Source organism: Ambystoma mexicanum, chromosome 3q (genome assembly GCF_040938575.1).
Source record: "Ambystoma mexicanum isolate Mex_15411 chromosome 3q, UKY_AmexF1_1, whole genome shotgun sequence".
NCBI lineage: Eukaryota > Metazoa > Chordata > Amphibia > Caudata > Ambystomatidae > Ambystoma > Ambystoma mexicanum.
Window position 1 is genome coordinate 35,384,142 of NC_090926.1, and position 18,981 is coordinate 35,403,122.

An 18,981-nucleotide genomic window follows, 5' to 3' on the forward strand; every position below is an offset into this window, starting at 1 on the left:
AGCCAGTAGGACCTCAAGTACCTCTTTTTATAGGTCCCAGTCATCATACCGCATCCTCTCAAGAGCCACCCATGAAGATTGAGAGACTCCGGGATCGGGTGGAGCACCCAACCTTCCAACTGGGATAGGAGGTCCAGCTGTCAAGGCCACCAGAGAGGTGGACAGATGGTCAAGTCAAGGAGTTCTGAATACCATGTTCTCCTTGCCCATTCCGGGGTGATCAAAATCATGGTCGCTCTAAATCTTCTCAACCTTCTGAGAACCCACGGGATGACAGGTATCGGCGGGAAGTAATAGTGGAGGTTGAAGACTCCACCAGGAACGTGTCTCCAGTGCACCCTTTGCTGGGAATTCCTTCAAGCAAAACTGTCTGCCTTTCACGTTGGACCTTGTGGCAAACAGATCTACTGTTGGGGTACCTCACTGAGCATAGATCTCCTTGAGAACTTCCTGGCACACTTTCCACTCACGTAAGACTGTGCTCTGCCTGCCAAGAGTGTCTGCCAGCCTACTCTCCATTCCTGCTAGGTGAACAACTGAAGCAGAGATCCGGGTTTGAAGTAACCAGAACCATAGTTGCAGCGCCTCCCCTCAAAGGGGCAGAGACCGAACACACCCCTGCTTGTTGAGGTAGTGCAGGGCCACTGTGTAGTCTGTCAGAATGAGGATGTGATTTCATTTGGGGGGGCAAAGGCCATAAGGGCCAACCTGATCGCCCGAACTCCGGCCTGTTGATATGCCACCAGCATTCCATTGGTGACCAGAGGTCGCTCACCTGCAGACCCATGCAGTGAGTGCCCCAACCCTTTAAGGACCCATCCATGACCACCTGGGCTTGGGGCCACGGAGGCCAAAAGAGTTCACCCGTCATCATGTTCTCCCTGCTGGCCCACCAAGAGAGGTTGCTGGTTTCTGACCTCACCACTTTGAGAATGCACTTTGTGGCATTGAAGTATTAGGACCATTGATTTCTCAACCACCACTGCAGGGATCACATTTACAGTCTGGCCTCTGGAAACAAAAAAATGGAGGAAGCCATGAGGCCTAAAAGGCAGAACAAGGAAGCCACTTGTAGACTGGTGTGGGTCTGGAAGAGCTCTATCATTTGCCTGACACTATTGACTCTTTCCTCGTGGGGAATAAGCCTTCCCAACCAGTGTAGCCAGGACTGCTCCAGTCAATTGGAGCTTCTGAGTTGGTGTGATATGGGACTTCTGGGATTTCAGAAATTGAAGAAACCCAGAAAGTAAATCATTTGAACTGAATAGACCCTGAAAGCCAGAAAATGATTGTGCTGCTGGAATCGAATCCCAATCGCCTTCACACACTGAAGCTTCTTTTTACAAGGAATCCACTCACTCAGGAGGCGGCATCGTGGCAATTTCAGCACAGAGGCAATGTGCTGTTGAGTTTCCCTCCCCTCAATCACTGCACATGTTTAAGAAACTCATCCATGGGTCAATCACTGGCACTCGCGCTCTCAATAAGGTCTGGCACAAAATGAGAAGAGGGGTCTGCGGCAGGGGATTCGTTGGGAAGCAGTGAGCGCTTAGGTGTTGGGCAAGCCCCCAAAACATGAAGGATTAGAAAGAAATTGTTTGCATGCCTGTAGATACTTTAACTTTTGGAAGTAAGCAGCTCTTCTGGCACCAATAACAGACAGTAGTTCAGAGAAGAAGATTGTTTATTTTTCCTGTTGTCTGCTCGCCAGGTTCCTCCCCACACAGGTCCTTCCTTTCACAATGCCCCAGGAAGCCCTGGAACACACGTCACAGAGTGCACCCAGATGCTATTTTTATAGGCTGAAATTACTTTTCATTCTGGTACTTGTAGTTTTCTATTTATAAAATACAAAATAAAATTTCAATGATAGTTTTTACTTAACATGTTTCTACAAGTATTTATATATTTGTTCAGTTGGTTTATAATGTGTTGTGTGTAATTTTCTAGTCATCTCTATAAAGCAGGATATTGTTTTAACTTACATACTACTCATAGTTGAACCAACTTGAGCTGAGAAGCTAGATGGTGAAGTGTCTAAAGTGCAGACTGGTCTCTAATCCAGGATAACTCTCTTAAAATGTAATGTGTGATCCTTGGAAAACCTTTTTATCTCACTGCACCCTATCTGCCAAAAGTGTGATGTCAGGTATGAGTGTTTCTATCAGGTATGTTTTTGTTCCGGCCCCATCACGGTAGGATCTTTGATTTGGCTCTACCCATGATTGCTCTGGATCCCCAACCCGAAGAATGTGTGGCCCATGTCATGTGGTCACGAGAGAACTGTAAAACCATGTACATTCTTATCCACCCTCCAACTTGTACATGTGTGTTGACACCATAGTGTAATCTCCACAGTGCATGCGCTAGACTATTAAGAAAGCAGAGTGTCTGTCACACAAATGTCTTCCCCAACAGAAGACGAAAAGCGCAGTCCTCCTAAAGACAAGGGTTGCGAATCAGAATACAGAGCGCGCTCGCTGCCTATGGAAGTGGATGAGCCCAAGGGATTAACATAGGGATGCACAGCCTGCCAGCCCTAAAACTCTGTCATTAACTTCTAGGCGTAGCGGCTGCCCCCAAGAACCTTAAGTGCTCCTTCGATGGCATCAGCAGGATGAGCTGCTCCTGGGAAGTGAGGGCTGAGGTGACGCAGTCTGTCTCGTTTGTCTTGTATTATCAAGAAATCTCAAAGATGTAAGTAAGAGAACTGCATTTGCTAGGTTTTAATTTCCCACAAAACGCAGCTTTGATGTGTGTTTAGACATTTCTAGGATGTATTCTATCAGCAACCTCTCAAATTTGATCTCACAGATTTCTTGGAATTCAGTGGGCTTCCTCTCTGCGTGGGGCTCGGGACGGCATACTTCTCCTGAACAGCAGTGAAGCATGCTGCAGAGGAGTAGAGGGGAGGGAGCTCTGGCTGGATTGACATGCCTCTGTATACTCACCCAGCTGTGTCAATATCGCCAGCAGGGATTACACTCTCACATATGTGTGCTGATATTGCCAGCAGGGATTTAGCCCCCCACCCCTCAGCTGTGTCAATAGCGTCAGCAGGGATTGTGCTCACCCAACTGTGTGTCGCTATCACCACCAAGGATTATGGCCTCCCAGCTGTCTCGATATCACCAGCAGGGATTACGCCCTCCCAGTTGTGTGTGGATATTGCCAGCAGGGATTATGCCCTCCCAGCTGTGTGTCGATATCACCAGCAAGTATTATGGCTTTGCAGTTGTGTCGTTATCACCAGCAGGGATTACACCCTCCAAATTGTATGCTCATATCACCAGCAGTGATTATGCTCTCGCCTCCGCTGTGTGTTGGTATTGCCGGCAGGGATTATGATCCCCCCGCCCTGGCTGTGTGATGGTATTGTCAGCAGGGATTATGCTCTCCCCCGGCTGTGTGTTGGTATTGCCAGCAGCGATCAAGCACCCCCCCCAGCTGTGTTAATATTGTCAGCAGGGATTGTGCTCTCCCAGCTGTCCCGATATCGCCAACAGGGATTATGCTCTCCCTCCTGTGTGTCAATATCTCCAGCAGGGATTACCCCCTCCCAGCTCTGTGTCGATATCACCCGCAGGGATTATGCAATCCCAGCTCTGTGTCGATATCACCAGCGAGGATTACGCCCTCCCAGCTGTGTGTCGATATCACCAGCAAGGATTATGGTTTCGCAGTTGTGTCATTATCACCAACAGGGATTATGCCATCCCAACTGTGTATCAATATCACCAGAAGGGATTATGCCCTCCCAGTTGTATGCTGATGTCACCAGCAAGAGATTATACTCTCCCATCTGGCTGTGTGTTGGTGTTGCCAGCAGGGATTATGCTGCCCTCCACTCCCCCAGTGGCTGTGTTTTGGTATCGCCAGCAGGGATTATGCTCTCCCCCGGCTGTGTGTTGGTATTGCCAGCAGGGATTATGCCCCCACCACCACCCCAGGCTGTGTGTTGGTATTGCCAGCGGGGACTATGCCCCCCGCCCCCACCCCAGGCTGTTTGTTGGTATTGCCAGCAGGGATCCCTTTTACCCACTGCCCCTCCAATGCGTGCACTCCTCGAAATCAGACTTCAACTGGTTGGTACGCCATCGACTGTCTCTTTGTTCTTCCATCAAAACATTCCCATTGCACTCAGGACATGTACCACCAACACCCCCTTTTTTATCCATGGGAATAACAACTGAAACATGTAGGTCTGATTAATGCTGGGGCAGTATTCTTAGCTATACATTTACAAAGTCAGACATATTTGCTTTGGAAATTTAACTAAACGCTAAAGCAGGGACATGAAACACAAAAGGAGTGATTAGCTGCCTTCATTATGTGGCATTAAAACAAGGTGCAAGGAGAGGAGTGTTTCGTTTATTCAAGCAATAAATCGCAGTCAAGTTCAGAGGTGTTTCGGATGTTCTGGTGCGAGTTCAGGAAGTCCTACTTTCTTCATAAGAGAGTGCGGTAGAGCAGGGCAGGCATCGAGCCGTAGGAGCCAGAGGTTGAGGAAGGATAGAGTGACCCCGGCCACTAAGGACCGACAGCCGCCATAACAGAACTCTCCCAGTGCCCAGCAAATACTTTTTTTCACTACGAATGTGCTTGTTTTGGGCAGATCATTCCTGAGACCGGAGGTCAACACAGCAGTGAATGTTTGACTGACTAGCAAGACGTGAGGGAGATCTGATCTTCAGAACAAACTTCTCACCTGCTGTAGTCCACAGCTGTTTGGATGTGGCTCTGGTTTTGTACCAGATAAAGTACCACTCTATGCCCCCTCACCTCGGGATGCTGGGTTCTCCATGTCACTTTGACAGATGACACCTAGCTTTAAGAAACCTAGGGTGGGACCCCCCTCTTACGGATCAACCAGAGTGCCTGGAGACCGTACAAATGGCAGGGGTGCATGGTTTAAATCCCAGTAGCATAACATAACGTGGGTGATAGATCTTTCAGCTGTGTGGCCTTACCACAGTGGAACTCCACACCCCTTTCCCTAAAAGGAAATCTCACATTTATGAGCATATGTTTAAATGTAGGCATTATCCCTTTATTGTGTAGTGCTCTTTGTAACCATCCTTTCCTGTGAGACCTTGATGGCTCCATTGACGTTCCAACATCGGGGGGGGGGGGGGGGGGGGGAAGGCCCACTTGCACTCTACAAATCTTTACACATTAACATAACTAAGATCCTGTAACCTACACATATATCATCCAGAGGACAGACCACTGAAGTCTGAAATAGTGCCATGTCAGCTGTGAGCTCTTCAGCCAAACCTAATGTTTATGCTCCTATCACTTTGCATTCTGGAACTTGTATTCTCACATTTACTGTGGTAAAAATAAGGATACCAAATGGCATAACCTGAAAGGCCAGGGTCTACAGAAATGGTCAACCCTGAAAGGGGACAACTTGAGAGCTTTGTTTGAGTTGGATTAAGCAGCACATTAACGGTGTAGTCCAGAGTCCATGTTCTCCAGACTCTTGGATTCTTAGGCCTAACTGGTCAAAGGACCAAAGAAGTTGTTTGTACAGGCTCAAACGGGAGGGCTTGGAAGTCCATTTATACGTCCCAGTCTATCCTTTGCCCCCCACCGCCGCCCCCACTAACACATCACCATGTCCCCGACCTACTGGAGCAAACAAAGGTTTAGTTCTTGGAAGACAACGATGCATAAAACATTTTTCGTAGTTGTGAAGCTAAGGTTGTGGTGGGCGGATGTGTTGTACATAGGGTAGAAAATTGAGGAAACCTGGTCACAAATCCCAACTTCCGAAATTTACCAATCTCTGTGATGCTAGGTATGTTAAATTACTAGTTCTTATTTTCCTTTATTTACAAAATTGATTTCTCATGGAAGTGATTCTGCTAAGTGTGTATTATACAAAAAGCCTCACTCATACAGTGTCTACTAGACTCCGGTGTTGCATCTCAGTTGTTTGTTTTTTTACAAGGAGACTGTTCTATCTTAGAAAGTAGTCTCCAGGCCTTGGTGATGGCAGTATAAAGTTTCTAATAGGACTCCAAATTAACAATTTCTGAATCAAAATGATGTCATATGATTACACATCAAACCTTGACTCACAGTAGGCCAGTACTTCACAAGACTTACTTTAGGTTTATGATGATTTAATCAATGGGATTTCTCCATTAACCAAATGCAATCAGTATAAAAGAAACATAGTTAAAACGGGGATTGGATCGCAGGTTCTTCCATCGAGGGAGAAACAATAGATTTTTTTTTAAACAAATGTTACCGCAATTGCATGTGGGGGAGAGGGATGGGGGGGGGGTGCAGGGGTCTTCTACTGCATACATTTGCGGTAAAATGACCTACAACAAAAAAAAAAAAATTCTATGAATTCTCCCTCGAGGAAAAAATCTCGAAGAAATCACATGGAACCAGTTAAAATGATAATAACTCATACAACTAAAGTGAAACTAAATTGCCGTAAAAGCGCTGGTTTAACTAATTAGGTAACCTACCTGATATTTAAAACAAGTGTTGCAAAATAGAGGTGCATTGCGATTTAAGGTTAGATTTGCAGTCAAAACTTGTTTAGATGAAAAAAATAGTCTATTTGGAGCGTAGAAAGATTAACATCAGCATTCCAACATTGGAAGACTTTGCGTTTTAAGAGGAGGCACGTGCGTGTGGGATGCGGGGCGGGGGGTCTGGGACACTGTATATGTGTGTGTGCGTGTGTGTGTGTGCCTGTATCAGTGACTGGAATCTTTTCTGAATGGGTTCCAGGGTGACGGAAGATGAAACGAATGGAGTTTTCACTTTCATGGGTGTTTCTTTAAATTGTGGGGTCCATCTGCGCAAGGGCACGCATGAACTATAGGCGCATCGTGTGCTCTGTAAAGCGCTTTGGATTAAGGCGCTATATAAATAACACATCATTATCATTATCTTGAACATTTCAAAATGAATTGTTCTCAGAAGTGGGCGATGCCAGATTCGACTTTATTTTGTGTGCACCAGTTAGGCATGAGATGCAGGCGCATGCTAAAAAGCAATGTTTCAGCGCCCTATGCCAAGTGTCATGGACCCTAAACAATGGCAGCCCTCCTCTGGGGAAGATAGTGATCTGAAGACTCTGGGTGAGGCTCTCGTGACCTGGACTAATGTCTGGCAGAGGGACTCGCAGGACCCCCCGCTTGTTTTTTGCATTTTATAACTATAATGAGCATTTGGGGCACGGCACTTGGCTAGGGAAGGAGTCTGTTTGCACAACTGTTGACTTTATCCCCATGCATAGTATCTTCAGGCATGTGGGCTCCACGCTCCACATTGTTTGATTCTGGAGCGAGGGGAGAGGTGGGGGACGGATTGTTGGTCTTAGGCGTGGGGTCTGCTTTTCCAACCCTGCTACCTTACTTCCATTTTTCTCCTTGGAGTTGCCACCAATCAGGACCTGGGTTTGCCCTTTTCATGCCTGCAGCCAGGCGCAGAGAAGAGAGTACACCTAGGACTTAAACCCAGTAACAACAGGTCTGGTTTGCCCCCACAACCCTCACACAAAAAACGAGGCCGAGGTGATTCAAAGCAACGTGATCCATTTAAAAAACCCTTTTATGATTTACTGGCCACTAGGGGGCGCGTGGATGAAGTCCTCCTCCACGTGAGCTCCCGGACCGAGGGTCCTGAAAGAGGAATTGAGCCCCCACTTTTGAGCCCCCCGGATTACGGTGAACGGCCCATGAACTGTCTGAACCCCCCACACTCGAATAGGAAATAAAAACAATGAAAATCCGACAATGAACGACTGAGAAACAACACCTTATGTCACAGTTGAAAGTGAAAGTGGTCCCTTCCTGGGAAGGAGATTGCGTGACCCGGTATGCCGCTGCGCTATCCGCGGCCCAGGGAGTAGACCCACTGTCTATGGGTACCACCTGAGTGTCAACACCAACACTGAGATCCCCCCCCCACTAGGCATCTTTGGGGCAGCGGAGACCTACCCACGTCGAGGGGCAAACAAGGACAGTGTGTGCGCTCCCAGGAGGCGGAAGAAGCTCTGTCCCAGCCCTATGCTGCATCGGAGATGGCAAGCTCCCTTCCACATGAAACGAGCGGAGAGGAGAACCCGATGCGGGAACCTGTGGCCTGAACTGCCGTGCATGCGCAGCATTGGAGGGAGAAGCACACTTCGGAAAGCCTGCGACGAGGCTGATCAACTCTCAGGAAGCACACTTGTTCTCCCTGTCAGAGGGACTGAGGCATGACCTTCGTCGCCTGTTCGCAGTAGCCCACTTCTTTGTGTGCGTCACACAGCACCTTCAGTGCCGTGGCACCGGGTTGTCTTTGAGACTTCCCGCTACTCCATTTCTGAGGCAACTACTGTCCCCCAGAAAAGGGTAAAGTTACCATTAACTTTACTTAGCCAACCTTCCACAGATCCAGTATACCCCATCTTCAATGGAGTACTGGAAAGGGTTAACTCGTATCCCTTTTTATCTGTACCTCCTAGAGCATTGTTTCGCTCATTTAACATTTAGACTTGGCTGGTGGCAGTGGTATCTACCCTAACTTTTCTACCGCGATTACATTAGATAAATGTGGTACTGTTCTTGGCTATTATATTAGCCTCGAACATAAACCCGCTTGACCAAATCGTCTTTCTTTTGGCTCCGGTTGGGTTTATTCGCCATTTCTTTTTGTTAAAGTCCTTCTTGTGTTTTACTTTGCGCGGCAAACTAGGTTCGCCTTCTTTGTTCACTGTCTTTTGGCGGGCTTCTGCCCAGAAGCCCTCCTGAAGGCGCCTGGGTGTCTAGGTGGGCTGAATGTGAGGGAGGGGTGTAGTCACCCCCTGCACAGGGTATCCAAGGAAACTCAAGTCGCACTTTGTCATGATTGGCCAGGGTAGTTGTCCGGGCTGGACAACCCCCCTGCTGGGTGATTGACAGCCAGGCTGCATGAATGGGGGTTTTTTCGCATAAAAGGCAGGTCTCTTGGGCTATAAGTCAGAGTGTCGCCACTGGAACTACAAGGAACCGAAGAGAAGCGGAGAGAACGACGGCTGCTGCAACTACCCCATCCCGGTGAAGCCCTGCTGCAGTCCTGAGCCATCTGCCCTTCAACGACTCAGAGAAGATTCAGTCCGAAGTCTTCTTCCCTTGAGCTTGGTGGGGATAACCAGCTCATCTTCTGCAGCCAGAGGATCCTCTTCTGTGGTCGAAATCGCTGCACGCTGCTGTAGTGGTCCGAATAGCCACCTGAAGAGCCTCTCCTGTTTTTAAGGAGCACACCTTTTATTCCGTGTCGCTGCTGCCGGCCTCATCTCTGTGTGGTGCAGAACCCCTTCAGACGTCCTCTTTATCGACGAAGCTCCAGGAATCTTGGGTCTGCGGGAAACCAACAGGAACAACTGCCAGGGCACCAGCTGCACCATTGGAACAAGGTACTGTGTTCTGTTGAGGAAACTGGGTGAATCCCCTTTTCTTCATTTCCAAGGCTTGACATTGTCTTCCCTCCTTCTTATAACTTTTGCTTCCGAACATTGACAATATTGAAGTACTTTTGGCTCGGTTGAATCGTGAACTGTTAGACCGTGTGATCTTTGGCAACTGGCCCCGGTGTCTTACGACCCTGGCTCTCGCCCTTTGACTTTTGAACTCCTGTCTTTGAGCGTTTCTTGATTCTGCCTGCCTAACCAAAATATTACCTGTGATTTTTGCCTCCACTCCCTCTGGGTAACTCAGGTGCTAAGTGTGTTTTTACCCCGGTAGCATTTCATGTCACGGATACGCGTTTGTTTAGTAAACGGAACTGTCAAAAAGTGATCGCAATCGTATTCGCGGTAGCGTGTTTTGTGCCTAACACCGGTTCATTCAAACACAGGATACTTACCCTGAGACTTACTGTACAAAGTGAATTGGTTAGTTGTAGTATATTTAACATGTCGTTTTTATTGAAGTTTAATAGAAGTGTTGTGTGCATAACGAATGGTTTAAAAATAAATGTACTTATATTTTTCTACCTGAAACCATGAGTCAGTGTTTGCTTGAGTCACAGTAATTGTGGTCCCTTTGTGTAATCTCTGCTACTGCTCATATACTTTTGAGATAGGCCTGGCTGCTTGGCCACTGCTACCACTATGACATAGGGCCTCATTACACGGAAGGCGGTGATCCACGGTGCTATTAGCACCCTGGACCATGCTGGTAAATTACCGGCGCCGCCTTGGCGGTAAGGGGATTTACCGCCCCATTCCAAGGTCGGTGGGGCGGTAAATCCCCCTTCCGCCATTGCCCTTCCCCATTCCCATTTCTGCCCCATAGGGCTCTATGGGAATGGGGAAGGCGCTAATTACGGCACCGCAATTTTGCGGTGCCGTAATTAGCTCCGAGGTCCCTTAGCAGGTTGGTTTTTAACGCCTGCAAAAAGCAGGCGTTAGAGCACCAACCCGCTAAGGGACCTCGTAGTACGGCGGTAAGGGTTAACGGTCACCGTTGCCATTAACGGTGACCGTTAACCCTTACCGCCGTCTGTGTAATGAGGCCCTTAGTAGTACAGGCTTGTACCAAAGGTAAAACCTGTATCACCACCTGTAGTCTTAGTTGTGTGTAGTGGTCCCTAAGGGCACTGCACAGGATTCTGCCTAACACTTGTGTACAGTGGTGAGGATTTGGAAGTAGAGTGATTACACATAGAGTGCTGCTATATCAACTAACCACAAGGCTAACATCACTAATTCTATTTAACTAAGAAATCATGTCAAATATGGAAAACTACACTGAAGAGAGTCTTTTACTCTATACTGCTGAGGTTCTGAGAACCATGTGTAGGGATAAGAATATCCCTGGTAAAGGAAAGAAATCTGAACTGGTTGCAAAGTAAATGGGAAAAAGTCTGGAGAGTGGGTCAGAAGGACCTACCACTCCAGCAAATGTGGATTTTGATGTTTCTGATTCTGAGAGTGTTAATTGTGAAGAAGTAGATGAGTTCTTGCTAGGAAACCCAGCAACTCCCTTGCCTGCTCAGAATGCACAACCTCTGTCCACAGGGACCCCCACAGGTCCTACACTTACTCCTGAGTTTATTGATCTTGAGAAAATGAGACTTGAATTAGAAGTGAAACGTATCGATGCACAAACTGCCATGAAACATCAAGAGTTAAGGCTCAGAGAAATGGAGCTGAACCATGAACTAGAAATGAAGAAACTGTCTCTAGAAAATGCTTCTCTCCCAGAGTCCTCTAGGTCTTCAAGCCCTAAGAGACCCCGTATGCCAAAGGAAATGATTGGTATGTATGAGACTAAACTTGATATTTTGGATTGGTTAGCAATATTTGAGTACAATCATGGGATTCAAGGTATCTCAGGGAATCAGTTGATTCCTTGGCTTTTCTCTAGACTCCCCCCTGTTGCAAGTGATGCTGTAATTGAGTTGGGGGAGGAGGATAAGCAGGATTATGAGTGTGTGAAACTAGCATTAATAGCTAGGTTTGGGAAGACCCCTTCCCAGTATCCTAAGAGGTTTAGAACCCTCAAAAAGCATGATGGTACCCCTTGGGCTACCTGGGTGTGTGAATGTTTGAAAAACTTAGATGATTGGGTTAAGGGTTACAAAGTGAACACTCATGAAGGTTTGAGGAATCTTGTAATGCTGGAGTCTATTTTTGATGTCTGCTCTCCTGAGCTTAGACAGCACTTGACTGATTCAAAGGAGATAGATCCTCAGAAACTAGCTAAGGCTGCTGACTTGTGGGTTGCCAACAGGGCTACTCACAAGGATTCTGGGGCTACTCAGAAGAAGGATGAGGGGAAGCAGCCAAAGAAAGACAACAAAGAGAATTCCAATAATTCCAATCCAAAAGAGGGCCCCAAACATAACCAGTGTAAACCACAAGGTAAACCAAATCAGGCTAGTGTACCAACTGGTTCCACAACAGATGGAGGCCTGGGCAAACCCCCATTCCAGAGAGCATTTTGAAAATGCTTTGTTTGTGGGTTGCCTGGCCATGTGAAAGGAGATCCCAAGTGTAAGGGTAAACCTTCAGGGATCAACACTGTCTCCTTAGCCTTCTCCCAGGTGGATGAAGTACCTATGACCAGTGGAAACTTTCAGCTACTAGCTGATGAGCCCATGAGAGTCCCAGCTAGTGTTTCTTTAGTGTCCTTGGGTCTTTGGGAACAACAGAACTTATATGTCTATAACTCAATCCCAGATAATACTAAAGAGTATTATAAAGATAGTGTTCTTGTGAATGGTCAGGAGACCCCTGCCATCAGACACACTGGAGCCAGCATAACTGTGGTTGATGAATGTTTTTTCAAAGTGGAGGATGTTGCTAAGGGACCCAAACACTTAACCGAGTTAGCTGGAGACCATGTGCAAATGGTTCCCCAGTTACCAGCTCTCATCCAGTGTAATGACATGACTGTCAGAATACCTGTAAGAGTGCAAAATAACATACCTGGGAGGGTCCTGTTGGGTAATGACCTTAAAACTCTTGGAGTTGTGTCCAGCACCCCCATCCCCCCAGCAAAAGGAAGCAGGAGCTCACAAGGTCTGCAAGGGAGAGAACCTTAAGAGGCTCTCCTGGGTACATGATAGAGGAAGCTATCACCCCAGTCCACAGGACTTACCTACTGCCATTGCAGGGCAAGAAAAGACAAAGGGGAAACCTAAGTCTGCTAGCAGGAAACCAGCAAGAACTCCTGTGCCCAGAAGGACATCTCTGAAACTGTCCAAAGTCACACCTGTGACTCCCACACCAGCTGAGGCTGAGTGTGAGGTTCAACCCTGTATGGTCAAACTAGATACTGAGGAATCAGATCTAGAAGAGGATCTTACCTTGGTAGGAGATCTTGACCCTGTTGGCCATCCTGAGCTGCAGTCTTTACTGGCAGAAGGTGGACCCAAAAGAGAAGATTTCAGTAAGGGACAAAGAGAGTGTCCTACCTTGGAAGGTCTTCGCCAACAGGCAGCTTCTCAGCTCAATGGGACTGAGCCTGGGAAGTATAGGTTGAACTGGGAAGATGGCCTCTTCTACAGTGAACCAACTGAGTCAACCCCTGGAGACTACAGAAAACTTGTAGTACCTCTAGTGAACTGACTCCAGCTTCTGCAGTTAGCCCATGAGGTACCTTTGGCTGGTCACTTAAGCTTTATGAAGACCAAAGAAAGGCTATCTCTGCACTTCTACTGGCCTAAAATGGGTACAGAAGTAGGCAAGTTCTGCAGGAGCTGTCACACTTGCCAAATCTCTGGCAAGAGTGGATCCAAGAATGTGGCACTCTTAGTGCCTCTCCCAGTGGTGAGAATTCCTTTTGAGAGGGTTGGGATTGACATTGTTGGTCCTCTTGACCCTCCCACAACTTCAGGCAACAGGTTTATCCTGGTTGTAGTGGACCATGCCACTAGGTTTCCTGAAGCTATACCTATGAGGACTGTTACGGCTCCGGCTGTAGCTAAGGCCCTACTTGGTATTTTTACCAGAGTAGGTTTTCCTAAGGAGGTGATATCGGACAGGGGATCAAATTTTATGTCCCACTACATGCAAACCATGTGGAAAACCTGTGGAGTTACCTACAAGTTCTCAACTGCCTACCACCTCCAAACCAATGGACTGGTAGAGAGGTTTAACAGAACTATGAAGAGCATGATAGGTGCTTTAGAAGAACCCCTTAGAAGAAAGTGGGACCTTCTACTGCCATGCCTTCTCTTTGCATCTAGAGAAGTCCCTCAGGAGAGAGTAGGATTTAGTCCCTTCAAACTTCTTTATGGCCATCCAGTCAGAGGTCCATTGGCCCTGATTAAGGAGGGGTTGGAGAGTGCTCCTTCCCCCAAGCCAGTCAGAGTGACTGACTATGTGATAGGTCTCCGTAGGAGGATGTCACACATGATGACAGAGGCAAGTGATAACTTGAAGGCTGGTCAAGCTCTGGTCAAACATTGGCATGAACAGAAGGTTAATATGGTTGAGTTTACTCAAGACCAGCTTGTTCTTGTTATGGTCCCCACAAGGCAGAGGGCCTTGCAGGACAAATGGATTGGACCCTTCAGGTTGTGGGTAAACATGGAGAGGTGAACTATCTGGTGGATTTAGGCAATCCTAAGGAGGCTCCCAGAGTCTTTCACACCAACCGTTTAAAGACGTATGTCTCCAGACCTGACATAAGAGCTTTGCTTCTAGCTTCAGCTCAGGAGGAGGAGGAGAGTGAACCTCTGCCTGACCTCCTCAGAGGCTTACTTTTAGATGAGCAAGTGGAAGGAGTTAATCTCTCTTCCAGTCTCACATCTGACCAGCAGGATGAGTGCAAGTTACTGTTAAATCAGTTTGCCTCCCTGTTCTCACTTTCACCAGGCTTGACCCCTTGGGGCCAGCATGACATGCACACTGGTGACTGTTTGCCTGTCAAAAGCAGGGGGTACAGAATGTCAGACAATGTCAGATCCCACATAAGGAATGAGGTCAACAAGATGCTTGAACTCGGGGTAATAGAACCCTCTACTAGCCCATGGTCTAGCCCAGTTGTGCTTGTACCAAAAGCAGGATCCAAGGAGTTGAGATTCTGCGTGGACTATAGAGCTCTAAATGCAGTCACCACAACTGATGCCCATCCTTTGCCTAGGACAGATGAGCTGGTGGACAAACTTGGTGCAGCTAAGTACCTCCGCACATTTGACTTAACCTCAGGCTATTGGCAAATAGCCCTGACAGACCATGCCAAGGAGAAAACTGCATGCTCCACCCCAGCTGGCCTCTACCAATTCAAGGTAATGCTTTTTGGATTAAAGAATGCACCTGCTACATTTCAGAGGATGGTCAATCAAGTTCTGAATGGGATGGAGGACTTCTCCATGGCATACTTGGATGACATTGCAGTGTTCAGCCCTACATGGAAAGAACATGTTGAACACCTAGGTTATGTATTACAGGCTCTTGAACAGGCCCATCTGACCATAAAGGCAAGCAAATGTCAAATTGGTCAGAGTTCAGTGGTCTACCTTGGACATGAGGTAGGAGGAGGTGAAATAAGGCCACCGCCTAGCAAAGTACAAGCTGTACAAAACTGGGCCACCCCTACTACTCAAACCCAAGTGAGAGCCTTCCTAAGTCTCACTGGGTATTATAGGAACTTCATAGAAAACTATGGGACCATAGCTTCTCCCTTGAATGTCATCTCCTCTCCCAAATTTCCTAAAAAGGTCAGGTGGAATGAGGAGTGCAATCAAGCCTTTGAAGGCCTAAAGAAAGCCCTTTGTCAAGCTCCAGTCCTAAGAGCTCCTGACTATCATCAACCCTTCATTTTACAAATGGATGCTTCTAATGTACGTATAGGTGCAGTCCTTAGTCAACTGGATGAGAAAGGTAGGGAACACCCCATTTGTCTCATCAGCAGGAAGTTAAAGGATCCTGAGACAAGGTGGGCAACAATAGAAAGATAATGCTTTGCTATTATGTGGGCGCTGAAGAGGTTTAGACCATACTTGTATGGATCTACCTTCACTATTCAGACTGACCACACCAACCCTTGAGATGGCTGATGCATATGAAAGGGGAAAACCCAAAGTTACTCAGATGGCCAGTCTGCCTGCAAGGATTTGATTTTTCCATTGAGCACAGAGCAGGAAGTCACCACCAAAATGCTGATGGTCTCTCTAGGATGTTTGTAACTGACTAGAGGTATGAGGTCCATCCAGGAGTGGATTAAATCCTCCTGTCCCTTAGTCTGGGGTGGGGGGGGCGAGTGTTAGGGAGAATTCTAATTTATGGCTAATTCCCTTCACCTAGTGAGTCCCCCAGCAGCTTTGCTGGACTTCTGGAGTTTATTTTTCCCACCTGGTAAGAGTGAGAGCTTTTCCCCCACTCTTACCTGTGTTTTGCTATGTGTTTCCATCTGTTTTTGTGATTGTGGACTCTGAAGTACACCACTTCAGTAGCCCCCTTCTTTGTGTGCGTCACACAGCACCTTCAGTGCCGTGGCACCGGGTTGTCATTGAGACTTCCCTCGACTCCATTTCTGAGGCGACTACTGTCCTCCAGAAAAGGGTAAAGTTACCATTAACTTTACTTAGTCAATCTACCACAGATCCAGTACACCCCATCTTCCATGGAGTACTGGAAAGGGTTACCTCGTATCCCTTTTTATCTGTACCTCCTAGAGCATTGTTTCGCTTGTTTAACATTTAGACTTGGCTGGTGGCAGTGGTATCTACCCTAACTTTTCTACTGCGATTATATTAGATAAACGTGGTACTGTTCTTGGCTATTATATTAGCCTCGAACATAAACCCGCTTGACCAAATCGTCTTTCTTTTGGCTCCGGTTGGGTTTATTCGCCATTTCTTTTTGTTAAAGTCCTTCTTGTGTTTTACTTTGCGCGGCAAACTAGGTTCGCCTTCTTTGTTCACTGTCTTTTGGTGGGCTTCTGCCCAGAAGCCCTCCTCAAGCCGCCTGGTTGTCTATGTGGGCTGAATGTGAGGGAGGGGTGTAGTCACCCCCTGCACAGGGTATCCTAGGAAACCCAAGGCACACTTTGTCATGATTGGCCAGGGTAGTTGTCCGGGCTGGACAACCCCCCTGCTGGGTGATTGACAGCCAGGCTGCGTGAATGGGGTTTTTCGCATAAAAGACAGGTCTCTTGGGCTATAAGTCAGAGAGTCGCCACTGGAACTTCAAAGAGCCGAAGAGAAGCGGAGAGAACAACGGCTGCTGCAACTACCCCGTCCCGGTGAGGCCCTGCGCCAGTCCTGAGCCACCTGCCCTTCAACGACTCAGAGAAGATCCAGTCCGGAGTCTTCTTCCTTCGTGCTTGGTGGGGATAACCAGCTCATCTTCTACAGCCAGAGGATCCTCTTCCGTGGTCGAAATCACTGCACGCTGCTGTAGTGGTCCGGATAGCCACCTGAAGAGCCTCTCCTGTTTTTAAGGAGCACACCTTTTATTCCGTGTCGCTGCTGCCGGCCTCATCCCTGCGTGGTGCAGACCCCCTTCAGACGTCCTCCTTCTCGACGAAGCTCCAGGAATTGCGGGTCTGCGGGAAACCAACAGGAACAACTGCCAGCGCACCAGCTGCACCATTGGAACAAGGTACTGTGTTCTGTTAAGGAAACTGGGTGAATCCCTTTTTCTTCATTTCAAAGGCTTGACCTTGTCTTCCCTCCTTCTTATAACTTTTGCTTCGGAACATTGACAATATCGAAGTACTTTTGGCTCAGTTGATTCGTGAACTGTTAGACCATGTGATCTTCGGCAACTGGCCCCAGTGTCTTTCGACCCTGGCTCCAGCCCTTTGACTTTTGAACTCCTGTCTCTGAGCGTTTCTTGATTCTGCCTGCCTAACCAAAATATTGCCTGTGATTTTTGCATCCAACTCCCTTGGGTAACTGAGGTGCTAAGTGTGTTTTTACCCCGGTAGCATTTCATGTCACGGTTATGCATTTGTTTAGTAGACTGAACTGTCAAAAAGTGATCGCAATCGTATTCGCGGTAGAGTGTTTTGTGCCCAACACCGGTTCATTCAAACACAGGGTACTTACCCTGAGACTTACTGTACAAAGTGAATTGGTTAGTTGTAGTATATTTAATGTGTGGTTTTTATTGAAGTTTAATAGAAGTGTTGTGTGCATAATGAATGGTTTAAAAATGAATGTACTTATATTTTTCTACCTGAAACCTTGAGTCAGTGTTTGCTTGAGTCACAGTAATTGTAGTCCCTTTCTGTAATCTCTGCTACTGCTCATATACTGTTGAGATAGGCCTGGCTGCTCCGCCACTGCTACCACTATGAAATAGTAGTACAGGCTTGTACCAAAGGTAAAACTTGTATCACCACCTGTAGTCTTAATTGTGTTTTAGTGGTCCCTAAGGGCACTGCACAGGATTCTGCCTAACAGACCTAAGGTACGGTGAATGCATTGTGGAGTGCGCCCCCAGGGCGACTTGTGATTGAAAGGCTGCCATCTCCCCCACACTTGATCTATGGTTGACTGGCCCCGGTCAAGGAACCCAGTATCTAATAGTGCACACGCCAGAACGGGGAAGAGGTCTCCCTCCAAAGGCCCTCCCATCCAGGTGCAGCCACGTATCTAACCTGCAGAGGGAACACTTGGGGGCAGAGTAATAGGATAGCCTCCCTTTGTCGAACGCTCTCTCTAACCCCCCCTGCGTTTACTTGGTTACCCCCCCAAGGACGGTCCAGCGTTACGACAGAATGTAATAAAGACCTCCTTCGGCACAAGGTTATACGCTCGAACGTACCAGCTACCTGGCTCGAGTGGAACAGAGCATTCCGTCCAAGCGGAAGGGCCCTACTTACAACCAGCACCTCGACCTCTCTGGATCACCGTTACATACGTGCAAGGAGAGCAGACACAGGCGCAAAACAGATAATACGAACTTAAAGGACAACATAATCAAACGCATTCAAAGCCTGAATCCCCCATATAAGCTAACGGAGTACCAAGAGCACTGCACTCACAGGTTATGTGGAGAGATGGCAACGTTCAGACAATAAGTCGCAAGGATACTTGATCCAAAGGGAGGTAAGGAGGCACGCCCTCGTCTGATAGCGGAGCCTGGCCCCCCCCAATTACTACATACTGGCCTAGCTATAGGGGACGCAGCAATAGGGGGCACGGCCATAGCCAGATGAGGCACTGAATAGGAAACCGGCATCCATCTTCAGCAAAGAGGACATGCTGCTTACCAACCACAGCTTAATAGACCTGAAGGGAGACATCCTGAATACAAGGCTTGGTCCTCCCGCTTGCTGTGTCCCATTCGGGCTATTGGGGGACAGACCCACTGCCGGATTAGGTGATTAGGTACCAGACCAGAGGCCAACCTCCCCCATTTGATGATGGCGGACAAAGAGCTGATCCCTCACAACCACTGACATCTGTCCCAAGTTATCCTGTGCTACCTAGCACCATCCCCCCTGGTACAACTTCCGGAAAACAGTCCAGGACATTGAGCCTGTGAGGGCTGGGCCCCCATAGTTGCTTGGGGCGTGTGCCCTC

The 18,981-nt window shown here is 47.7% G+C and overlaps 1 protein-coding gene across 1 annotated transcript in view; it reads left to right on the plus strand.

Annotated features, from left to right (window-relative positions):
• CSF2RB (colony stimulating factor 2 receptor subunit beta) overlaps nt 1-18,981 on the plus strand; it is a 292,848-nt gene that overhangs the window by 181,152 nt on the left and 92,715 nt on the right. Inside the window, exon 7 of the mRNA XM_069653006.1 lies at nt 2,565-2,697. Coding sequence (XP_069509107.1) covers nt 2,565-2,697 — 133 coding nt within the window. The remainder of the gene's footprint in view (nt 1-2,564; nt 2,698-18,981) is intronic.